At 38.0% G+C, this 24,487-nt stretch overlaps 1 protein-coding gene across 1 annotated transcript in view; it reads right to left on the reverse strand.

Annotated features, from left to right (window-relative positions):
• Positions 1–681: 681 nt before the first annotated feature.
• GPM6A (glycoprotein M6A) overlaps positions 682–24,487 on the reverse strand; it is a 500,686-nt gene continuing 476,880 nt past the window's right edge. Inside the window, exon 7 of the mRNA XM_053703846.1 lies at positions 682–3,542. Within this exon, the coding sequence (XP_053559821.1) occupies positions 3,390–3,542 (153 nt within the window). The 3' untranslated portion in view covers positions 682–3,389. The remainder of the gene's footprint in view (positions 3,543–24,487) is intronic.

The following is a 24,487-nucleotide window of genomic DNA, read 5'->3' on the forward strand; positions in this document are numbered from 1 at the left end:
TAGACGCGCCTTTCACTTAAGAAATAAAGCACATCATGCTTCACCACCTAAGGAGGCAAAGTTTTTAAAACTGAGGTATGAGTGAGGTGGGAGGTGTATTTATAGGCATTTGAGGTTTGGGAATCTTTGCCCCCTCCTGGTAGGAATGTATATCCCATCATTAACTAGCTCGTGGACTCTCGCCACCTATATGAAAGAAATCCTTGTGACGTGAGATAATTCTGTAATGTACAATCTACAACTCTGCTTAAAACACTTCTCTTGATAATAAATATTTCCCATAGGTGATTGCACAGTCCTTTACTTAACTTACATCTCATATTCTCCAACTCTGTTATCCTATTCAAACAATGGTCTATTTATAATGCACTATCATGGCGTATTTATTTGTTTTATATTTTTTAGGGCTGTTATTGTGCATATATATGAATGTATTTGGAGAATATCTGCCTGGCATGCTTTGGTGAACTTGAAGTTATTAAACAGGGTATTTTGTGATATATGTTGTTTCTCATTGTGTCACTTATTTAATATTATTATTGAGGTTGTCACACTTCTTGTTTAGTTCCCTGTGCTGTGATCATTGTCCTTTTTAATATATATTAAATAATTAAACTACAAGAATACCTATAATTATATAAAAAAAAAGGAAAAAAAAAAGAATCGGTGACTACCAATACGTACACAAAGTACACAAGTGTGTTTATTACATTTTGCAAGCACTTTGTTCTACATTTCAAAAACGCCACCATCAAGCTGTTGGCACATTTATGTACAAAACAGATTAATATTGCCTGCTACAAAGCATTCGGTGTGAAAATACAAACTCTAATAACAGAGGAAAGCCAAAAAAGCATCAACATCATTACACTAATCAATATGACAGTTTTTTAAAAATCACAAACTGAGACACAAAACTGAAACACTACAATATAGAATTTGAAAGAGTTTTAAAAGAATATTTTGTAAAAGTTTTCTTAATACTGCATGTTTGAAAACTGTTGACAGATGGTGTAAGAAAGAAAATCATAAAAGTAATGCTATTAAATGTATAAGCATGCAACAAATAACCACAGTATAAGAATGTGAATAAAGATTATTTTAAAACAAAAATCCTCATAATGAATATGGTTGGGAAAAATGGCTCTCGAGGCATATTCTTCTGATATTACCATCTATGTTTATAGACATATTGACAACTAGATGTGCAAAAATATAAAAACTAATGTATATATCACTATCCAAACTGATAAATGAATAATAAAATGTGTTCATTAATTCATTTGGTTTCTCCATATAATAGATAGGGGAAACTAAATGAACAAGTGAACACATTTTCATAGTTGTTCATTAATTTGTTTACTTAAACAACTTTCAGACAAATGTATTAATTGGTTTTGCATATGAATATCGAAAACTAATTTTTGCTCTTCTACTGACAACAGGTCAATGCCCTCTAAAAAAACTTTGATCTGAGTTAAAAACTTGGCAAATGTAGAAATATTTTTGTGACAATAATGCTTGGCTATTTATAAACATTCATTTGTATAGGGCTACAAAATTCAATAGCGCTGGAAGTTTGTATGAAATCAGCGTAAACATGGAAATGTCCTGCTATTAGCGCTACATTAGTCTCATTCTGGTATTCATTGAAAAATGACTCAAACTAAAATATGCACATACATTTTTATTAGAATAAATACTAGTGCAATTTATATTATTATTTTTTTCTAGAAACTGTACCTTTTAAAATAAGAAATACAGTAGAATTTTACTTAAGTGCATATTCATGTTACTGAATCTATACACCAAATCACATCTAATGCATATAATTATATCATATTAAATTCTATTGGACATTCCTCAAAATGATCATTAAACCGGAAAGAGAGACTAGATTTGCTGACACAGAAACTCCCAAGAAAGTGGTGTCTGTTTAGATTTTGTCAAAACTACACAAGTACCTTTGAATCCAAATTACTATAGGTATCACCTATAAAGCTCACAATAAAATCTTACTGATTTTTACGTGCCAATACTTTAAAAAATACCATAGAAAAATAAATACAAATAAAGTGGATGCTGTAGGTGATAATATCGTAAAAAATTACCTCGAGATTTTTTTTTTTTTTTTGTAAATATACAACGCACTTGCACTGAGCGAGTTCACAATGATCAATAAAGTGCACAAAACAATCCAGGATTTGTCACATTGACAAAAATGTCTCGTCAGGAATGTTTACTTGAAGACACTGTACAGCATTCCAAAAAAGGCAAAATACTGCTGATAAAAACACCAAATTTGGTCCATTAACATTGCTATTTTAATTCTTAATAATAGATGCAGTGATGTTTGTTTAAGACACTCACAAGTTTCACGCTTTCAGGAATAAAGATAAGTTTATGTTGCAGATTTATTGCCTAACCTGCTAGTTGCAGTTATGTTCTGACTGAACTTATTAGAATTTTGCAAACTATATGAAAGTTAAAGCAATATTTTCATATTTTTAGGACAATACAAATACTTTAGAATATTTAATAAATTGGTTATTAAAAGGATGGCATACTTATTTGTACAATATCTATAAAACAGCTTGCAGCAAATTATATTTGAATGCTTATAAACAGTAATTACGGAGCAATAGGTAATTGTTGGGTACACATCAAATACAGTTTTCAGAAATAACTGGGTAATAAACATTTTTAATATGTGGTCATGCAATAGCATTACAGAATGCATGCTTAAAGGTTTAAACAGCTGAATCACTGAAGCTGAAAATAGGAAAACTGGAGTTTTTCTTGTGAACAATAATAATATGATAACACTCATGAGAAGCACCTTTTAACCTGCCAAACAGAATATACCTATGATAATTCATAGGATCATAACACTATCTAGATGCTTAAGCTGTTCATGCATGATTTCAAACTGTAAATAGTTTTATTGTACATGCTTTCTGTACAGCTGTCCCTTTAAAGATTACCTGTAGGTAAAATTAGTTTTTGAAACTCAAAACTAAAAAGTATAAAAAGCTTTCTCTTTCAAAAACATAGGAAACAATGCAAAATGTTTTTATGCAAAACACATATAAAGTGGTTAAAAAAAGGAAACAAATATCTATATTTAACAGGTATGTTTCTTGGTCTAAGAAACCAGTCACTTTATGACAACTTAGGAAAGACTAAAAGGGTGTTCCATATTATATGACATTGTCACACAGACCACTGTGAAGAAGCCAAGTGCTGGTCAGTCAAGGTTATCTTGACAGGTATTTAATAATTCAACCTATCAGTTAGGAAAAGCACTTAATTTTCATTTTACAATGGAAGGGAGGCTGTTAGTTAAACAACAAAGAATTGAAATGTTACAAAGATGGAGAGGTTTTGTTTTATGTGTAAGCATTGAGCCGCTCTTTAGAGCGGGTAGAATGGATGTCATGAAGTTCCTGCTCTTCCTTTGACTTGATGTCTTCATACTTCTGCATTCGGCATGCATCCTTCACGTAGGCCCAGTTAGCTGCCAGAACCATAAGATAGTGAACCTGTGCAGAAAAAAGTCATTTAGCAAACCAGTATATTTAATACAAATTAAATATAACAAATATATATAAATACAATAGGCAACATATATGAAAACTCAATAAGAATATCACATCAAAAACGCATGTATGGTTAATGTCCAGAATTAAATTGTTCAGTCATAAGCTTCCAAGAACTATTAGCAACAGAAGTTTCCAAAACACTACTTGCACCTTGGTACTGTAGCCAATTTTCTTAATTATTTCATTGTTACTGATTTTGAAGCATGCTGGTATAACGTGCACACTGTGAGGACAAAAACGACCCAACTTACTGTCATTGAAAAATTTAGTTTTGCGGTGAGCAGAAATCCCTTAATGACCAGCGATGTACAGGTTACACCGTGGCCGTTAAGGGTTTAATAAACCCTGTGCTTGTCTCTATCAAAAGAGTGATGGCTGTTGTAGCTATTAGCCAGTGAGTATTAATATATTAGTATTAGTGGTGCACAAATATACATTTTTAGACTTTTCAATTTAAAATTTACCAACTTTTATTTTAACATTTTGTATGCTAAAATTTACAAAGTTATTTCATATATGATCTTTAGCATGTGTAACTGAAATATTTTGCTCATAAACTTTAGCAGGGCAAATAATACAGACTTCTCACCACCCTTTGTATAAATAATATATAACTCAGACACAGTATAATGTCCCATTAACCCTTTAATTGTTGAGCCATTTCCACCATGTGCTGAGCTGTTTTGCAGTTTTTAGATGCTGCTCATATTTAGCCTTAAGGGTAGTTCATTTTTTATGGTTAAATCTTTTTTATTCAACATTTAAGTATGCAATACAAAAACAAGTCAGTCAATATATAATGGTAGATACAATATTTAGCCCCATTACACAAGCAAGAAAAGTCCATGTAGTCCCTGGGTCTTATCGAATGTTCATTGGTTCCTTATAAAACATGCCATTTGTTACAAATTAGTCTTGGTCTCTGGGACTCCATTTCACAGTAGACTCCATCTCTAGGCCCCCCAGAGGACATAAATAATGCGTATGTCCATGTGATAGCTAACTTCCGCTACGGTCCCCCTAAGAGGACCCCATATCTTACTGGGCTTTTGACTCTTTGTATAAGCCAGATAGACTTAACATATCATAAACTTTTACAATTAAATTAATAACACAATAAAAACACACAATAGGTAATATCATATTGTTAGCAACTTAATTATCTTCACTTCATCCCAATCCCCCCTCTACACATACATTAGCTTCATCCCCTGCACAAGGACTATGAAGAACTGCAAAGTATAAACAGATCTATAGTAGCTTTATTTCTCTAAGGTGGTTCCGTTGCCTCACCCCCCCCCCCATCTCCCCTGGGCACATCAACTATATTTACTATGTTTTCTCCTTCTCTTCCCATCATCCAGTAGTACCACACTTTCTGGAAAGTGTCTGATGTGCCCTGCATATGTGCTGCTAATTCATACATAGAGTATGTATGCTTATATTTGGACATGATTTCCGACCACACTGGTACTCCCACTTTCCAGTACTTTGCTATGCTGACCCTAGTAATAGTGCATAATATCTTAATAAAGGCATTGATGTGTTTGTTAAAGTTAGGTAGGCTTTCGTATAAAAGAGCATGTGCTATATCTAGATGGATACTTTCGTCTAAAAGACTACATAAGAGTCCTGAGAGTTTCTTCCATATAGAATTAACCCTAGGGCATTTCCAGCACATATGGAGGTAGGTTCCCACCTCGTCACACCCCCTGTAGCAAAGTCTAGAACCGCCTCTGCCCAATGCGCCGTCCGGGTCGGGGTCAAGTACCACCTAAATGAGGTCTTTATAATGTTTTCTCTCAGGTCTGCACTTAATAAGGATTTACCTGAGTTATAAAATATTTCATCCCAGTCTTCCTGTTCTTTATCCACCCCCAAGTCTGCCTCCCACTTGCATAATAACGGGGTCTTAGATTTAATTCTAGCTGTCTGCAGGTCAAGGTAAATAAGCGATATTGCATGTTTAGGTCTACTAGGGGAACTGCATAGTCTCTCTAGATTTGTAATAAAGGGTAGTTCATTTTTTAAAGGGACAGTCTAGTCCAAAATAAACTTTCATGATTCAGATAGGGCATGTAATTTTAAAAAAATTTCCAATTTACTTTTATCACCAATGTTGCTTTGTTCTTTTGACATTCTTAGTTGAAAGCTAGACCTAGGGGGTTCATATGCTAATTTCCAAGCCCTTGAAGGCTTCCTCTTATTTCAGGGCATTTTGACAGTTTTTCACCACTAGTTAGTTCATGTGTGTTATTTAGATAACACTGTGCTCACGCACATGGAGTTCCTAGGAGCTAGCACTGATGCATGCATAAGGGGGCAGTTTGCAGAGACTTAGATACAAGATAATCACAGAGGTAAAAAGTGTATACTTAAAGGGACAGTCAACACCAGAATTTTTGTTTAAAAATACATGTGACAGACATACAAATACAAATGACAGACTTACATTTTAGCCAATCAGTACTGACTCCTAGGTATCTTCACGTGCGTGATCTCAATGTTATCATACACATAAATGCCCTCTAGTGGTTAAAATGCATTCAGATTAGAGGCGGTCTTCAAGGTCTAAGAAATTAGCATGTGAGCCTACCTAGGTTTAGCTTTCAACTAAGAATACCAAGGGAACAAAGAAAAATTGGTGATAACAGTAAATTGGAAAGTTGTTTAAAATTACATGTCCTTTCTGAATCATGAAAGTTTATTTTGGACTAGACTGTCCCTTTAAATCTACCGAGTATCCTGAGAAAAAAAAGATATATAATATGTGTGGGCTTCTCACTGAAAAATTAACTACCCTTGACTGTCCCTTTAAGCAGTGCTCATTTGGAAATGTCATGCTTGAACAAACATGCATTTGTTAGGCAAGCACTTTACTAATAATGGGATCAAGTGTTACTTGAGTGTTCACCGGTTCGATTATAGCATTAAGGTCATTGGAACAATATTCCACAATTTTGGAACATAATTAACAGATAAAACCAATCACTCCAACATAATTACATGCACTCCAACATTTAATAATTTCATTAGAGAATTTTCACTTAATACATTTTGACATGATAAACCAGTACACATTTTTAGGGATTCAGTATGAATCAATGGTATTCTATTAGCACACAACTTTCCAAAATTAAACAAAGAATGTAACATTTGGAACTATCCGAATCACGAAAGAAAAAAAATTGGGTTTACTATCCCTTTAAGTTTAAACGTGTTATTTATTTATTTTAACTTGTGAATTGAGCATGCACAAGATGAAAACAGATTTAAAACAGCTTAGCAATCATTATATGAAGACATTTAGATAAATCAGATTTCGAAAGTGAATTAAAGTGAATGTAAACATTCATGAATGAGTGATCGTTTTTTAAAATACTATTAAAGGGGGGGCGGAGCTAACCGCAGAAGCAACAAGACGTATACTTTATGAGCTCCTCTTAATTTAACTGCTTTTAGGGGTTAATTCATGGATATTTATAAATTCCCTGCACTTCATTTAAGACCCCGAAAAGAAGCTTCTTTTCAAAAACCTTCCTGATGTGGTTTGGAGCCTATTTGGTGTGCCACGAGGTAGTGTTGACCGATACCACAGAAGTTACCATGGCGAGACTGTCTGTTCTTAAGGCCTAGGATTGCAAGGGAAAGCTGTTGAAGCGACAATAGATGCTTTGTGAGTTGTGGCGTGTCATAAGAGCACCTATAATATACACTGCAGGTACCATGGATATGGTTTCTGGATGGGAAGGATGTATGCAGCAATTAATAAGTATCCAAGAAAAAACAATTTGGCTGACAAGATCACCTATTCATACAGTCCCCAAAATTATGTATACTATGTTGGGAAAAGGTGCTGGTACTTAGGGAGTGTAATGGCACATGTGATAAAACACGTATGTGATACACAACAAAGTTGTTGTCAATTAATTCCTTGATACAGTTCAGCCTGTGTGTTTAGAGCAATATAGTTGTTGAATAGTGAGTTAATGCATACACCGCTTCATACGGTACAATCCGTGTAAGACACTGGGTAACAGAGCTTAATATTGTGTAGTGAATTACTTAGCCAATTATACAGCAATATATAGCAATCACCGCCCTGCCACAGTGTTATCCGTGTACTCACAGTCAATTCTGAGGGAGACTGGCGACTCCGGTGATCCTGGGCTGTCTCGCGGTTCCTTCCTCTGGGCTTACTTGCGGATATGCCTAACACCGCTCGCCAAACAAACTCCTCTCCAACAGGTAGATCCAAACACACACAGGCCTTGGCGTGACTCACTGCTGACGTTAACAATCCTGATTGGTTTAACCGTTGCACACCTTCCTTCCTCCCATTGGACAATAAGTACCAGCACTCACTCCTTTAATCCGATCCTCGGTGAAACGGCAAAATGAATCCAAAAATGATAGAACAGGTCCGGGGTCAGATTTAAAAAATCAAAAACTTTATTGTAACAATTTAAAATCCAAACATGGGAACAGAACACAGAAAGTCCAAAACACCTAGAACTGTGGCTTACGCGTTTCGGCCGTAGCCTTACTCATAGCCAATATCACATTGCTAATCAATTCAGTTTAAAAAGGCCCCCCTGGGCTGTGATTGGTTCAAAACAATAGGCGTGTTTGAACTTTGATTAGTTTCCTGTGAAGCTTAACAAATGTCAACTACAAGTCAAACCAGCATAATAAAGCAATGATTATAAGGCATTTCACAGACAAATATATATAAAAGAATAGAACTGCAAACACTGTATATCGGCTTTCTCTAATGTAAAACCTAACCTTTAGAGTTATCCTAATGTATCATATTGCAGTGTTTATAAATTGAAACTGACCTGTTACTAATAAAAGTTATACCAGTCTCGAATATGTAATACTCTGTGTATATATAAATGACTATCCTAAAGCTGTAAGTGAAAAAATGTCAATAAGTGTACAGCAAACCCAATCTATAAATCTATGGATTAAATGTTGTTAGGTGTATCAAAATACTATGTCAATGAGTATGACTTAATGCCTAAGGATGGAACAAATACATAAATCAGAATGGAATTTTAATTTAATTTTAATATACTCCTTTGAATCCAAAAGAGCTAAGGGATATCTGTCTGAATTATTCCCAATAATTAATTAGATCATATTGGGAATTTAAGCCTTTGGGGTATCTGGTTTCCAGCTGGAAAATCCAGAACATTTCTCGTTTTTCTAACAGTTTTTCTTTGTCACCCCCCCTCTGGGGGGTAATCACTTGTTCAATGGCCTTCCATCTTAGTGAAGCAATACTATTGCGATGTTTTGTGACAAAGTGCTGCACAATTGGAGTGGTTGCTTTACCCACTTTGATGGTACTAAAATGTTCCCGCATACGGGATCTTACGTCTCTAGTCGTAAGTCCTATATATTGGACCTGACATTGTGTACACTCCAACATATAAATGACATTGCTAGATGAACAGTTAAGACATCTTTCAATGTCATATGTTTTGCCTGTGACTGTAGAGGAAAAGGTAGTTGTTATATCCATATAATCACATGGTTTACACCTGGTGTGTCCACATCTAAACATGCCCCTATGTTGTAGCCATGAACTAGTTGGTTGTTTAGTAGGTTTTAGTTTGGAAGGGGAGAGTATGTTGCCAAGTGTACAGGCCCTTCTGTATGAGCATCTCAGACCATTATCAACAGTGGAATTAATAAGTAGCCATTTTAAGAAGCTGGATAGAGAACTAGCCCTAGCATTTGGATCGGCACACAGCAGTGTACACACCGATGAAACTTAGCGATGTTTGCAACAGCGGAGTGTTCCGCTGGAATCGCCTGACAGGGTGAAGTACTCTGATAGTGGGAGGTCAACGCCCCAGGTGCATGTGGTCAGGGCCTATGGCTGGCCTAGTAATGGTAGTTACGATCTTGCCACTGATCCGGGACCCATACATGACATACCTATCATCCACCTGGTCGGCCGGCACTGACATCGGTAGAGAATCATTCTGATTGCCCGATGAGGTCAGGGACCTGACACTGGGATCATTTGGAAAACCAGCCTGTATCCTGAGAGTCTGGAGTGTACTCGGGGGATCGTTATGCCTGGCATTGATTATGCTGACTCTCAAGTGATCAAGATTGCTTTCGCAACCAAGCCAGAGCCTATATCAGTTGTTTTGTTGCAGTTGCCTGACCTCAACATGATATATGGTCCTACTCATTTAATTGCAAGGGAGACTCTCACCCAGTATATATTTAGTTAGGTTACATGGTATGTCCGCTATACATGTGGGACTCGTGCTGGGACCCTGGAGGTTTTTCTATGGGGAACATATTGGAGATTTGGTGGCTTCTCTTGCAAGCAGGACTGAAGTGATGAAAATACAATAAATGGCTGTACACTCTAACTTTTTAAACTGCAAACTGTGATGCCAGATTGGGTGACATGGACTTTGATGTACTATCAGTCTGTTTACACTAATAGATCTTCATGACAGCAGTGCGCTTGAGTTGAGCTTATCCGGTCATTAGATGTTACTTGTACCCCCAACCTGCCAGCTTAATATTGTTAGACATTATATTTGGTTTGGTTTATAAGTATTTTAATGAGAGACATGTTATGTAGTAAAATCTGTTTTTCAGTATACATGTTTACTATAAAGGTTATCAGTTAGGTAAGTGCTCCTTCTAGAGGTCATTTTTACAGCTAAAACTCTGCAGCGCAACACATTATATGTTTGTAGTATTCCCTTTGACTCAGCTGTCTATCATTCAAAGTGGCAAAGGCATATCATTACTAAGATATTTCAAAACAGAGCCTTACATTCATTATATTATGAAGTTTCTCTCATGATGCATAATACTGCTATATACACAGCTGGATCCTCGTTACATTTTATATTATTTATCTGTACCAATGTATTTTGTATGGGCAATGCACTGTCTGCAGCCGAGACAGCATGTGTCTATATTATAATGCAGAAACAAAACCGCTGAGAACCCACTGTTAAATGTAAAGGAGATAGCTGATAATATATACCTTCCCGCTTAGTAATGAGATAGCTGATAATATATACCTTCCCGTAATAAATGAGAGAAGTAGTCCCAGATATAGAGTCACATTCAAAAGGATGGTAACACTCAAAGCCAGGACATCAGTGATGTGTGATAGGAACCACATGTACCAAGACTGTAAACGGTAATAACACACCCCCTTCAATCAGGAATATAATTCATATATGCGCCCCAGTCTTTTCAGGCATCCACTATTGCGGAATAAGGTGAAATTCAAAACTCACCCTTCTGCCTTAATGAGTCGCTGTGGTCCGTGTCCGGTGGTGGGGAATATTTCAGAGGCGTACTCCTAAATGGGGATAAACAACGGCTGAACTGCCGGTTCCCCTGCAAGGATTTGCTGTACTCCGGATCCCCTACAATACCAGACTTCCGGAACTCCGTAGCGTAGCGTGTGACGTCATCGGGGGCCTGTGAAGCCGGGGGTGTGTAACGATCAGCCAATCAGGTTCCCAAAAAGCTCGAAAAATGAAAACCACTGGTCCACTTGATTTCGCTTGTGTGTGAGGAACTGAAGAAAAACTGCTGCCAAATGAGGGACTCCTTGTGATCCCAAAGAGAACAAAATATGAAAGGATGAAGCAGTAGTCTTCCAAGTATGAATAAAAAGTCCAATCTTTATTTCATAGTTAAAACATCACAGCAAGGGGTAAGAAGGTGCAGGCTGGTTGACTAGTTTCGGCTGTGTGCCGTAATCATAATCCTGCAGCCACTTAAAATTGTACATATTTAAAGGGGTTTCCAAACACAGTGATTGGTCAATGTTAATGGGAGTGTAAATCCACCCCCTCACATAATTTAACCTCTTACTGAACTTTTATCTGGGCCTGATAGGAGATTTGACCTTGTTAACATAGAGAAAGACTATAGGAAATAATGATCACAGATAATCAATGCATTTATGCAGGCTCAAAAATATGTTTAGATATATATATATATATATGTATCTAGTGCATATGAAGAGATATACAGCACATATTCATATGTTTATAACTATGTCATAGATATAGGTAATATAATATAATATAACCCAGTATGCACAAATTTATAGAAAATGTATAAAATCTAAAATATAAAATATATATATAGCATCAGTATGTAGATGATCTGTATTCATGCTAGTATAATTATATATACAGGCATACATGGTTATAACAATAATGGAAAGATACAATATGCTATTTGAATTGTTAAATAACATACATACTATAATAAACACATTTCCAAGTCATATATTCCTATACCTAAAGAATGCTTAGACCCTAAACAGTTTTAGTTCAAAACTCACAACTGATAGTCTATAAGCTAAATATTCCATTATTTTGGCTATGGAATTGAACTCATATAATGTGCCTAAAATATGTTGTGCAAATAGTACGGTATTAAACCCAAAATCTATAGACATATGTGTTAGTAGACAAAATACTAGTGTATATTTGAGAATAGTGCATAAGTACATATCCCTAAATACTAGGATGTATGTGAAGTAGCCCAGATATATATATTTCCCTAAATACTAGGATGTGTGAAGGGTAGTGGTGTTAGGTTGATTGGATACCAACCCAGCATGAGAAACAATATGTAAAGGGTACCAGTGTGGCATTTATGGGACAGGGAAAAGGCCCATAGGAAAATTTTTTATTTAAATCAAATGAAATAAAATAAAATAAATAAATCGCATTGTCACGAACCATATATCAATGCCAGTGGTTGATGAGATCAAATTCTGAATTGAAGCCCTTTGGTACCTGAGTTTGAAGTTTAAAGATCCAAAAGGCTTCCTGTCTGGCCAGAATTTCCTCTTTATTCCCACCTCTGAATGGTTGCTTAACCTGTTCAATTGCCCTCCAATTAAATGCTCTCACATCTCCATCGTGTACCTCAATGAAATGTCTTGATAGTGCTGAGACTGTTTTCTCATTTTTGATGTAACCCAGGTGTTCTCGTACTCTCGTACGGACATCCCTGGTAGTCATGCCCACATACTGTCGGCAATGCTCACTACATTCAATGAGGTACACGACGAAATGAGTAGAGCATCTAATACATCCTCTAGTCTCAAATGTTTGATTAGTGACATGAGAATAGAAGTTTCTTCCCTCTGCTATGTAGTCACAGGCTTTGCATCTACCATTGCTACATTTATATGTTCCATTAATGGCCAGCCATGTAGCTGATAATTCCTTTTGTGGTAAAAGGGAGGGCGACAAGATATTGCCTAAGGTGACACCTCTAGAATAAACACATTTGAAACCTTTGTCCACAGTTCTTTTTAAAGCCTTGTCTCCACGCAGTATTGGGAAGTATTTTCTTATAATATTACAAACTTCATTGTATTCCGATGAATATTGTGTAATAAAAAGAGTTCTATTATCATCCCCTTTATTTGGCCTAGGTATGAGAGTGTCCTGTCTATCCACACTGCCCACTTCCTTAGCCACATTCTTAATCATGCTGGGCTGGTATCCCCTCTCAATCAGTCTGTCTGCCATGTGTTTACTCTCTTTCTTGAAGTCTATTTCAGTGTTGCAAATTCGTCTAGTCCGTAATAACTGTCCCTTGGCTATTCCCCTGAAAACATGTTTCGGGTGAGCACTCTTACTGTGCAGGAGTGTGTTACCAGAGATAGGCTTCCTGTACAGACGAGTGATTACTTTTCCTGTATCAATCTCTCCCTCTAGGGAGATATCCAGGTAATTAATCGTCTTTCTGTTCCATTCACTGGTAAAATTAACCCCATTGTCACTCTCATTGAGGTAACACACAAACCTTTCAGCTTCCGTTTCACTAGATGTCCATACCAAAAGCAGGTCATCAATGAAACGTTTATATAGGCTAATATACCTTCCCGCTTAGTAATGATAGTCTATTTGTGTAGGGACCTTAGTTATATTTTGATAATCACTGATAGATATCATCCCTCAGTTTAAATACTACATTGCTGACTATATATACCTTCCCACTGGGTGATGGTAGCCTATATGTGTAAGGATGTTAGCTATATTCATAGTTTTATTAACGATAGATATCACTCATCAGTTCAAATAATATATATTTTTTCATGAGACAACGCTATTTATGCTAAATAGCATTTTGGGGTCCAAAAATGATCCATGCAATGGGTAATGCTTTATTTTGTTAGCATGTTACACAAACATAATGGCTCACAATATATATAACAATTGCTTTGTGTTCTCACTGGTATGGGAAGATTGTCTGAGCTGAACTTTCTGCTGCAGTTATATTAAATTAGCCAATCTTGGTACTCTGAGGTCATTAGGAGATCCCTAAATGTTCCCTGTACTCATGTCGCTTTAGCTATGTCTTTCTTTATCACATGCATAATACCTGATATTACAATATTTACAGCTTAAAGCACTATACAAGGTACTAGCCAAGGATGATCTTACTTACTCTTCCCTGCCCCACATACACTAATGCATGAATTATTTCAGTATACTATAAAAGGCAATAGTTCGCAAACCATCTTCTAGAAGATGAACCTATTTATGTTGTAACCTTCCCAATATTCAACCTACGGCGCATAGCTACATGTGTTGTAGGCTTTATCCCAGTCTCTACCCTACACAGCTACTTTAACTCCCATATTACTATTTTGGTACCCAACCCCCCTCCCTATCCCTGTATTTTAAGGTTGTGGTACTAATATGCTAAGAAAAGGGTGCTTTTGGCACTGTATGTAAGGCAACGTTCTCCTTTAGTGTATACTTACTGTGTCATTTTTACCACTAGTTATAGGCATCTGTTTATTTATATCTACCTATTGCTGGGTATAGGGCCCATGCTCGGTTGATGGGAGTTTTCTGTGATAATCTAGATGTCTGTGTTTCTCATTGAATTATTGTAAGTCATATTACACTTTAATGTTATGAAAGCAGGTATAAACTCAGGTTGAGGTCACCTATATTTAAATTTATCTGGTTAATAAATGCTAGGATTCTGGATATAACAGGAAAGTTATAATGATCTCCTTCAGCTTAATATTTTTCATTACTGGCTGAATAGTGTTGTCTCATATGTATACATGTAGATCTATATATGTTTTTATATATTACTCTTCTCTTTGTTCCACTGGTTTGCCTCAACATGAGCACATCTACACAGAAGCTATACACTCAAAGGCTCTCATTCCCAACTAAGAAAATGTATGATTATTCTCCGCCCCCCCCCTCATATATACTATATATATATAACACTTTCTTAATTACCCAAAATCAGGTGGCTCAGGTATACTCTACCTTGATATCTTCAGTTCCTATATATAGTAAGCCACAATTTGCTATTTGTCTATTACATATTTTGGGATTTCAAAAGATTAAAAAGCTTAAAAAGTTTATATTCTTTATACATAGTTATTCTTTTTATGCTACTACATAGATTCAAAGAAAATATAGAAATGTGAGGTTTACTATTATAATATTGCATAAATGGATATGACTGTATACTGACAAGACGATTGACACACATTTTTTGTTCTTTTATACGTAAATAATTTTTTGTAATGTAATTTGTTTATTATATCACATGCTTAACCTCAATAAAAATTAATAAAAAAAAAATACTATTAGAAACAGGGGCACTTTCATTCATGAAACTTTACATTGCAGCATTTAAAAAAAAACATACTTTAGCAAGCACAGACTGATCCTCTGCCCGTATCTCCTCTGTACTTACCTCAGCAATGACAAAACCGGCTTCCTCCAATCATGGCGTGCACCCCAGAGCGTCCATCTTGTGAGGCCACGCTGTGATTGGAGGAAGCCGGTTTCGTCAATGAATTGCTAAGTACAGAAGAGCTGCGAGTGGAGGATCATGGTCTGCGTTTGCTAAAGAAAAGGGTAAGTATTTAAAAAAACAAAAAATGCTGCAATGTAAAGTTTCATGAATGAAAGTGCCCCTGTTTTTAATAGTATTTTTAAAAACTGGGCACTCATTTTGGGATAATCAGAATTTTCTCCTCTGGTGAAAAGTGTCACTGAGTACACGTCATGATACAATAGCAGGAAGAGCTATCCCTTTTGTTTGGCCAAAACTTGGCCCCTAAATTATGAGGTTTTGTATTACAGATTTCATTATCTACTGAGAGTGCGTTCCATCCCAAAGTTATCTTTAATTAAAACTAATAATTAAGAACTCCTAATCTAAAATGTTACAGTCCAGTTATGAATGTTTGCTGAAGAGATATGAGAAGTGTTTCTAATATGTTGAGAATTATTTGTAAAATATTTTTTTTTACTGCTATCAAAATATATATTTTCTTCCATGGCAAAAGGCACTAATTTCTAAGATCTTCAATTCCTTCTAAGAGAAATGAAATATTAAGAATTTCTCATATAATTACTATGCGGTCAAGCACAATCCTTTAAAAAATGTATCTAATCTTTTTTTCTACAGAAAACCACCATTAATGTTTATGAGGATTTGTTTTAGATAAATCATTACATACGTTTTTGTAAAAGAAGGGTGATCCTTATAAAAACATAATTTATGCTTACCTGATAAATTCCTTTCTTCTGTAGTGTGATCAGTCCACGGGTCATCATTACTTCTGGGATATTACTCCTCCCCAACAGGAAGTGCAAGAGGATTCACCCAGCAGAGCTGCATATAGCTCCTCCCCTCTACGTCACTCCCAGTCATTCGACCAAGGACCAACGAGAAAGGAGAAGCCAAGGGTGTAGTGGTGACTGGAGTATAATTTAAAAAATATTTACCTGCCTTAAAAAACAGGGCGGGCCGTGGACTGATCACACTACAGAAGAAAGGAATTTATCAGGTAAGCATAAATTATGTTTTCTTCTGTTAAGTGTGATCAGTCCACGGGTCATCATTACTTCTGGGATACCAATACCAAAGCAAAAGTACACGGATGACGGGAGGGATAGGCAGGCTCTTTATACAGAAGGAACCACTGCCTGAAGAACCTTTCTCCCAAAAATAGCCTCCGAGGAAGCAAAAGTGTCAAATTTGTAAAATTTGGAAAAAGTATGAAGCGAAGACCAAGTTGCAGCCTTGCAAATCTGTTCAACAGAGGCCTCATTCTTAAAGGCCCAAGTGGAAGCCACAGCTCTAGTAGAATGAGCTGTAATTCTTTCAGGAGGCTGCTGTCCAGCAGTCTCATAGGCTAAACGAATTATGCTACGAAGCCAAAAAGAAAGAGAGGTAGCAGAAGCCTTTTGACCTCTCCTCTGACCAGAGTAAACGACAAACAGGGAAGACGTTTGTCGAAATTCCTTAGTTGCCTGTAAGTAAAACTTTAGGGCACGAACTACATCCAGATTGTGCAGAAGACGTTCCTTCTTCGAAGAAGGATTTGGACACAAAAAAGGAACAACAATCTCTTGATTGATATTCCTGTTAGTGACTACCTTAGGTAAGAACCCAGGTTTAGTACGCAGAACTACCTTATCCGAATGAAAAATCAAATAAGGAGAATCACAATGTAAGGCTGATAACTCAGAGACTCTTCGAGCCAAGGAAATAGCCATTAAAAATAGAACTTTCCAAGATAACAACTTTATATCAATGGAATGAAGGGGTTCAAACGGAACGCCCTGTAAAACGTTAAGAACAAGGTTTAAACTCCATGGCGGAGCAACAGTTTTAAACACAGGCTTAATTCTGGTCAAAGCCTGACAAAAAGCCTGAACGTCTGGAACTTCTGACAGACGTTTGTGCAACAGAATGGACAGAGCTGAGATCTGTCCCTTTAATGAACTAGCAGATAAACCCTTTTCTAAACCTTCTTGTAGAAAAGACAATATTCTAGGAATCCTAACCTTACTCCAAGAGTAACCTTTGGATTCGCACCAATATAGGTATTTACGCCATATCTTATGGTAAATCCTTCTGGTAACAGGCTTCCTAGCCTGTATTAAGGTATCAATAACTGACTCAGAAAACCCACGTTTTGATAAAATCAAGCGTTCAATTTCCAAGCAGTCAGCTTCAGAGAAGTTAGATTTTGATGTTTGAAAGGACCCTGTATCAGAAGGTCCTGTTTCAGAGGTAGAGACCAAGGTGGACAGGATGACATGTCCACCAGGTCTGCATACCAAGTCCTGCGTGGCCATGCAGGTGCTATCAGAATCACTGATGCTCTCTCCTGTTTGATTCTGGCAATCAGTCAAGGAAGCATCGGGAAGGGTGGAAACACATAAGCCATCCTGAAGTCCCAAGGTGCTGTCAGGGCATCTATTAGGACTGCTCCTGGATCCCTGGATCTGGATCCGTAACGAGGAAGCTTGGTGTTCTGTCGAGACGCCATGAGATCTATCTCTGCAAAGGTTTGTTCCCATTAGCAAAAGACAACTAACTCTGATAGCAGAAAAAAATTACAGAATAAACGTTTTTTATCACAGTCAACTATAATCTCACAGCTCTGCTGTGAGAATTTACCTCCCTCAAAACAAGTTTTGAAGACCCTTGAGTTCTGTAGAGGTGAACCGGATCATGCAGGAAATACAATGAGCTGCTGACTGAAATTTTTGATGCGTAGCAAAAGCGCCAAAAAACGCCCCTCCCCCTCACACACAACAGTGAGAGAGAACAGAAACTGTCAGAAATTAGATCAAGCAACTGCCAAGTGGAAAAATAGTGCCCAAACATTTATTCACTCAGTACCTCAGAAAATGAAAACGATTTTACATTCCAGCAAAAACGTTTAACATAATTTAAGAGTTATTAAAAAGCCTGTTGCTAGTCCCTTGCAAAATAGGCTAAAAAGTTTTATGTACACAGTGTAACTCCAGTGAAGTACCATTCCCCGGAATACTGAAGTGTAAAATATACATACATGACATTATATCGGTATGGCAGGATTTTCTCATCAATTCCATTGTCAGAAAATAAAAGCTGCTACATACCTCTATGCAGATTCATCTGCCCGCTGTCCCCTGATCTGAAGTTTACCTCTCCTCAGATGGCCGAGAAACAGCAATATGATCTTAACTACTCCGGCTAAAATCATAATAAAACTCTGGTAGATTCTTCTTCAAACTCTGCCAGAGGGGAAATAACACACTCCGGTGCTATTGTAAAATAACAAACTTTTGATTGAAGATATAAAACTAAGTATAATCACCATAGTCCTCTCACACATCCTATCTAGTCGTTGGGTGCAAGAGAATGACTGGGAGTGACGTAGAGGGGAGGAGCTATATGCAGCTCTGCTGGGTGAATCCTCTTGCACTTCCTGTTGGGGAGGAGTAATATCCCAGAAGTAATGATGACCCGTGGACTGATCACACTTAACAGAAGAAAGTAAGATTTATTTTAAAACATTTAAAAAAAATATTTTGTAAAGAATGCTATTTTACTTGAATGGTTTAAAGGGAGTGGTAAACACCTTGACATTTCTTATATTGCTATATATAAGATATCAGCCAAGTATAAACTTTTTTCATCAAATTAACCTCCATTTTAAACCCTTGCGCTAATCCAACGTATATATATACGTCATGCGATACTTATTCCATTGTACCACATAAAATATATATACGTCAGACTTACAGGAAGCTTCAGCAGTCTCGGTGTCAAGTGAGACTTGCTCTTCTAGGGCTGCAGGCATCTGCCTTCATATGGTAACAGAGCATGATCAGCACTCCGTTAACATATGAGTGCATATTGCCTGTTCATTACCAACAGTGACACGGTCTGTGTCACTGCCTGTAATGAGCTCCTTTAGTGCCAGTAAGAGGTGCGGGAGGGAAGGAGTGGGGCGGGTGGGCGACACAGAAGCAGAGGGGGGAGCAGAGGAAGGGAGTGGGAGTGACCCTACACTACAGACAAGATTTTGAAGAGAGAGGTGGCAAGTGTCAGGTGGAAGAGAAATCCCTTCATTAAAATACTATTACCCTTACCAGCTAACTGACTAACCCCTTTACTTCCGGGAATTTCAGAAGTGTGGTGCGCAGTTGCAATTAGCGGCCTTCTAATTGCTAAAACTAATCGCAAAGCTATGCACGTTTGCTATTTCGAACAGAAGGGACGTCAGAGAACATTTTACAACCATTTGTCTTATGACTGCAGTAATAAAATGTAAATAATTTCAGTGAGAAACCCAAAGTTTGTAAAAAAATAAATACAATTTTTTTTTATATGATTGCATCTGGCGGCTAAACAGTGGCAGGAAATACACCAAAATGGGGGTAGATTAACACCTTGGTTTGTCTAATAAAAAAGTATATAGTCTTGATAGGTAAATAAAAAAACAAGGCTCTATTTCTGTTTAAATGAAGTGATAGGAAAAATGTTAAAAATTCTTTGGTATTTTGGGCAAGTTTGTCGCTGAAATTTCTGGTAGCGAAGGGGTTAATGCAGTTGTTTTTTAATAGCCAACTCCATCCACCATTTGGAGAAACTAATCCAGGCTTGAGTCTGCAGACAACAAGGGAAGCCTCTGGCATACAGTTAATATAAAGTACATTGCTTTGCAGTTGTTATCAGTTAGATCCAATAAGGGGAAATAATGAAACCGGGGTAGCCTTGAGAAGAATACAGAGCACATTTCAAGTTCTGAGAATTAAAAAAGCCACAATATTCATAGCTAAATTACATGAAAGTAGCAAAATAAATAATAAAATCTTATGACAAAGTTGCATGACGAAAGCAGTGATCATGCACAGCCATTCCCCTGTGCGTATGATGACCATGTCTCATCATCCTGAGGGTCCCCTAACAATCTGGATCCTGTGGACCCTATATACACTGCAGATGAGATTGCAGTTTCTTTCCCCATTGCTGACTCCTTCCTGCAGTCCCTGTGAGGTCACTATGAGTGCACATAGCAAAGTCACAAGGGGATGGGAACTACCTGCTAATGAAGGAAGTTTCGGAGTCCAAGCCAGTAGGACGGGGAGAGAGAGCTTTGCAAGTCTGTATTTCAGCCCCCAAGCCCACAGAGCCAAGTCTGTCCTTTAAAATGACGGGCTGCATATCCCTCTTAGATGTAAAACACCAATAACCTGCCCTTAAAAGTGCTGTTCAATCAGAGGGGGCTCAAATGAAGCCCCCATCTGTTTGTGTTAGAGGAACAAGTGAGCCCTCATTTAAAAGTCTGTTCTTGGCAATGGTGATCACCTGCCACAAGTATATACCTGTGCAGTGTTTGAAAAGGAGGAGGGGGCATTTTTATAGCCCCTATCAGCCCATAAAACACAGAGGGTATGAGACAACAGTTCTTCCAGTATGGGGTCTTATACCCTTGTTATTAGTAGGTGTTTGCCATAAAAATGTAAATCACCTACGTAATGTACATAATATATGGGGGCAGTGGCTCCAAAGGAACATCTATCCCCCAAAAGATGGCATACAACACACACACACACAATACCCCTCACATGAAAGAGTAGATTACCTATTTAAAATGAGCAGTCTCATGTCTATTTACATAGCAGATGATTGTTATAGAAATGGCAATCACATGTTTTCTTGGCACCTTTTAATGTGCTCTGAGCTATAAAAGGGGCCCTAAAATAAGAACTATCGTGGTACAAGTAACCCCTCTTTTGAACTAAACAAGGGGTGGGGTGTGCCCTAAGTTTCCCCCACAAAACATAGACAAACTTGATACCCCTTATTTGAAAGCAGCAGTCCTGCTGCTTCAAATGAGTGTCCTGTGTCCATCATTTTGCCAGATGATTGCCATAAGAATGGCAAATACCTCATTGCAGTAGTTCTATTTGGGGGGTTCTGGCAATTCGTAAGAGGCCTTTATTACCCCTTCACCATATACATGTATCATAAGGAACCATATTTGACCGAGCTCCCATTATTTAAATAAGTGGTTTCATATCTTTATAGCTATCAAGTGATTGCCATAGTAATAGTTATAACTTGGCAGTAACCGCTAGCCTCATTTTGTGATATGTGAAATTCTATAGTAGATGAATTTTGATATTGTTTTGCTATGCTGAGTTAATTTGGAGAAGGTAGAAGCATACATAAATGGTCAAAATGGGTTATCCCTCAAAAATCAGAATATTGTGTAATTTTAAAAAAAAAATTTTTTTATTGTGTTATTTTAAAATGTGTCTTATTTTCTGTAAAAAACAGAATTTATGTTTACCTGATAAATTACTTTCTCCAACGGTGTGTCCGGTCCACGGCGTCATCCTTACTTGTGGGATATTCTCTTCCCCAACAGGAAATGGCAAAGAGCCCAGCAAAGCTGGTCACATGATCCCTCCTAGGCTCCGCCTTCCCCAGTCATTCGACCGACGTAAAGGAGGAATATTTGCATAGGAGAAATCATATGATACCGTGGTGACTGTAGTTAAAGAAAATAAATTATCAGACCTGATTAAAAAACCAGGGCGGGCCGTGGACCGGACACACCGTTGGAGAAAGTAATTTATCAGGTAAACATAAATTCTGTTTTCTCCAACATAGGTGTGTCCGGTCCACGGCGTCATCCTTACTTGTGGGAACCAATACCAAAGCTTTAGGACACGGATGAAGGGAGGGAGCAAATCAGGTCACCTAAATGGAAGGCACCACGGCTTGCAAAACCTTTCTCCCAAAAATAGCTTCAGAAGAAGCAAAAGTATCAAACTTGTAAAATTTGGTAAAAGTGTGCAGTGAAGACCAAGTCGCTGCCTTACATATCTGATCAACAGAAGCCTCGTTCTTGAAGGCCCATGTGGAAGCCACAGCCCTAGTGGAATGAGCTGTGATTCTTTCAGGAGGCTGCTGTCCGGCAGTCTCATAAGCCAATCTGATGATGCTTTTAATCCAAAAAGAGAGAGAGGTAGAAGTTGCTTTTTGACCTCTCCTTTTACCAGAATAAACAACAAACAAGGAAGATGTTTGTCTAAAATCCTTTGTAGCATCTAAATAGAATTTTAGAGCGCGAACAACATCCAAATTGTGCAACAAACGTTCCTTCTTTGAAACTGGATTCGGACACAAAGAAGGCACGACTATCTCCTGGTTAATGTTTTTGTAAGAAACAACTTTCGGAAGAAAACCAGGTTTAGTACGTAAAACCACCTTATCTGCATGGAACACCAGATAAGGAGGAGAACACTGCAGAGCAGATAATTCTGAAACTCTTCTAGCAGAAGAAATTGCAACCAAAAACAAAACTTTCCAAGATAATAACTTAATATCAACGGAATGTAAGGGTTCAAACGGAACCCCCTGAAGAACTGAAAGAACTAAATTGAGACTCCAGGGAGGAGTCAAAGGTTTGTAAACAGGCTTGATTCTAACCAGAGCCTGAACAAAGGCTTGAACATCTGGCACAGCTGCCAGCTTTTTGTGAAGTAACACAGACAAGGCAGAAATCTGTCCCTTCAAGGAACTTGCAGATAATCCTTTCTCCAATCCTTCTTGAAGAAAGGATAGAATCTTAGGAATTTTTACCTTGTCCCAAGGGAATCCTTTAGATTCACACCAACAGATATATTTTTTCCATATTTTGTGGTAAATTTTTCTAGTTACAGGCTTTCTGGCCTGAACAAGAGTATCAATAACAGAATCTGAGAACCCTTGCTTTGATAAGATCAAGCGTTCAATCTCCAAGCAGTCAGTTGGAGTGAGACCAGATTCGGATGTTCGAACGGACCTTGAACAAGAAGGTCTCGTCTCAAAGGTAGCTTCCATGGTGGAGCCGATGACATATTCACCAGGTCTGCATACCAAGTCCTGCGTGGCCACGCAGGAGCTATCAAGATCACCGATGCCCTCTCCTGATTGATCCTGGCTACCAGCCTGGGGATGAGAGGAAACGGCGGGAATACATAAGCTAGTTTGAAGGTCCAAGGTGCTACTAGTGCATCTACTAGAGTCGCCTTGGGATCCCTGGATCTGGACCCGTAGCAAGGAACCTTGAAGTTCTGACGAGAGGCCATCAGATCCATGTCTGGAATGCCCCACAGTTGAGTAATGTGGGCAAAGATTTCCGGATGGAGTTCCCACTCCCCCGGATGTAATGTCTGATGACTCAGAAAATCCGCTTCCCAATTTTCCACTCCTGGGATGTGGATTGCAGACAAGTGGCAGGAGTGAGTCTCCGCCCATTGAATGATTTTGGTCACTTCTTCCATCGCCAGGGAACTCCTTGTTCCCCCCTGATGGTTGATGTACGCAACAGTCGTCATGTTGTCTGATTGAAACCGTATGAACTTGGCCTTTGCTAGCTGAGGCCAAGCCTTGAGAGCATTGAGTATCGCTCTCAGTTCCAGAATATTTATCGGTAGAAGAGATTCTGCCCGAGACCAAAGACCCTGAGCTTTCAGGAGTCCCCAGACCGCGCCCCAGCCCATCAGACTGGCGTCGGTCGTGACAATGACCCACTCTGGTCTGCGGAAGCTCATCCCCTGTGACAGGTTGTCCAGGGACAGCCACCAACGGAGTGAATCTCTGGTCCTCTGATTTACTTGTATCGTCGGAGACAAGTCTGTATAGTCCCCATTCCACTGACTGAGCATGCACAGTTGTAATGGTCTTAGATGAATGCGCGCAAAAGGAACTATGTCCATTGCCGCTACCATCAAACCTATTACTTCCATGCACTGCGCTATGGAAGGAAGAGGAACGGAATGAAGTATTTGACAAGAGTTTAGAAGTTTTGTTTTTCTGGCCTCTGTCAGAAAAATCCTCATTTCTAAAGAGTCTATTATTGTTCCCAAGAAGGGAACCCTCGTTGACGGAGATAGAGAACTCTTTTCTACGTTCACTTTCCATCCGTGAGATCTGAGAAAGGCCAGGACAATGTCCGTGTGAGCCTTTGCTAGAGGAAGGGACGACGCTTGAATCAGAATGTCGTCCAAGTAAGGTACTACTGCAATGCCCCT

The sequence above is a fragment of the Bombina bombina genome, chromosome 2 (assembly GCF_027579735.1).
Source record: "Bombina bombina isolate aBomBom1 chromosome 2, aBomBom1.pri, whole genome shotgun sequence".
Classification (NCBI taxonomy): Eukaryota; Metazoa; Chordata; class Amphibia; order Anura; family Bombinatoridae; genus Bombina; species Bombina bombina.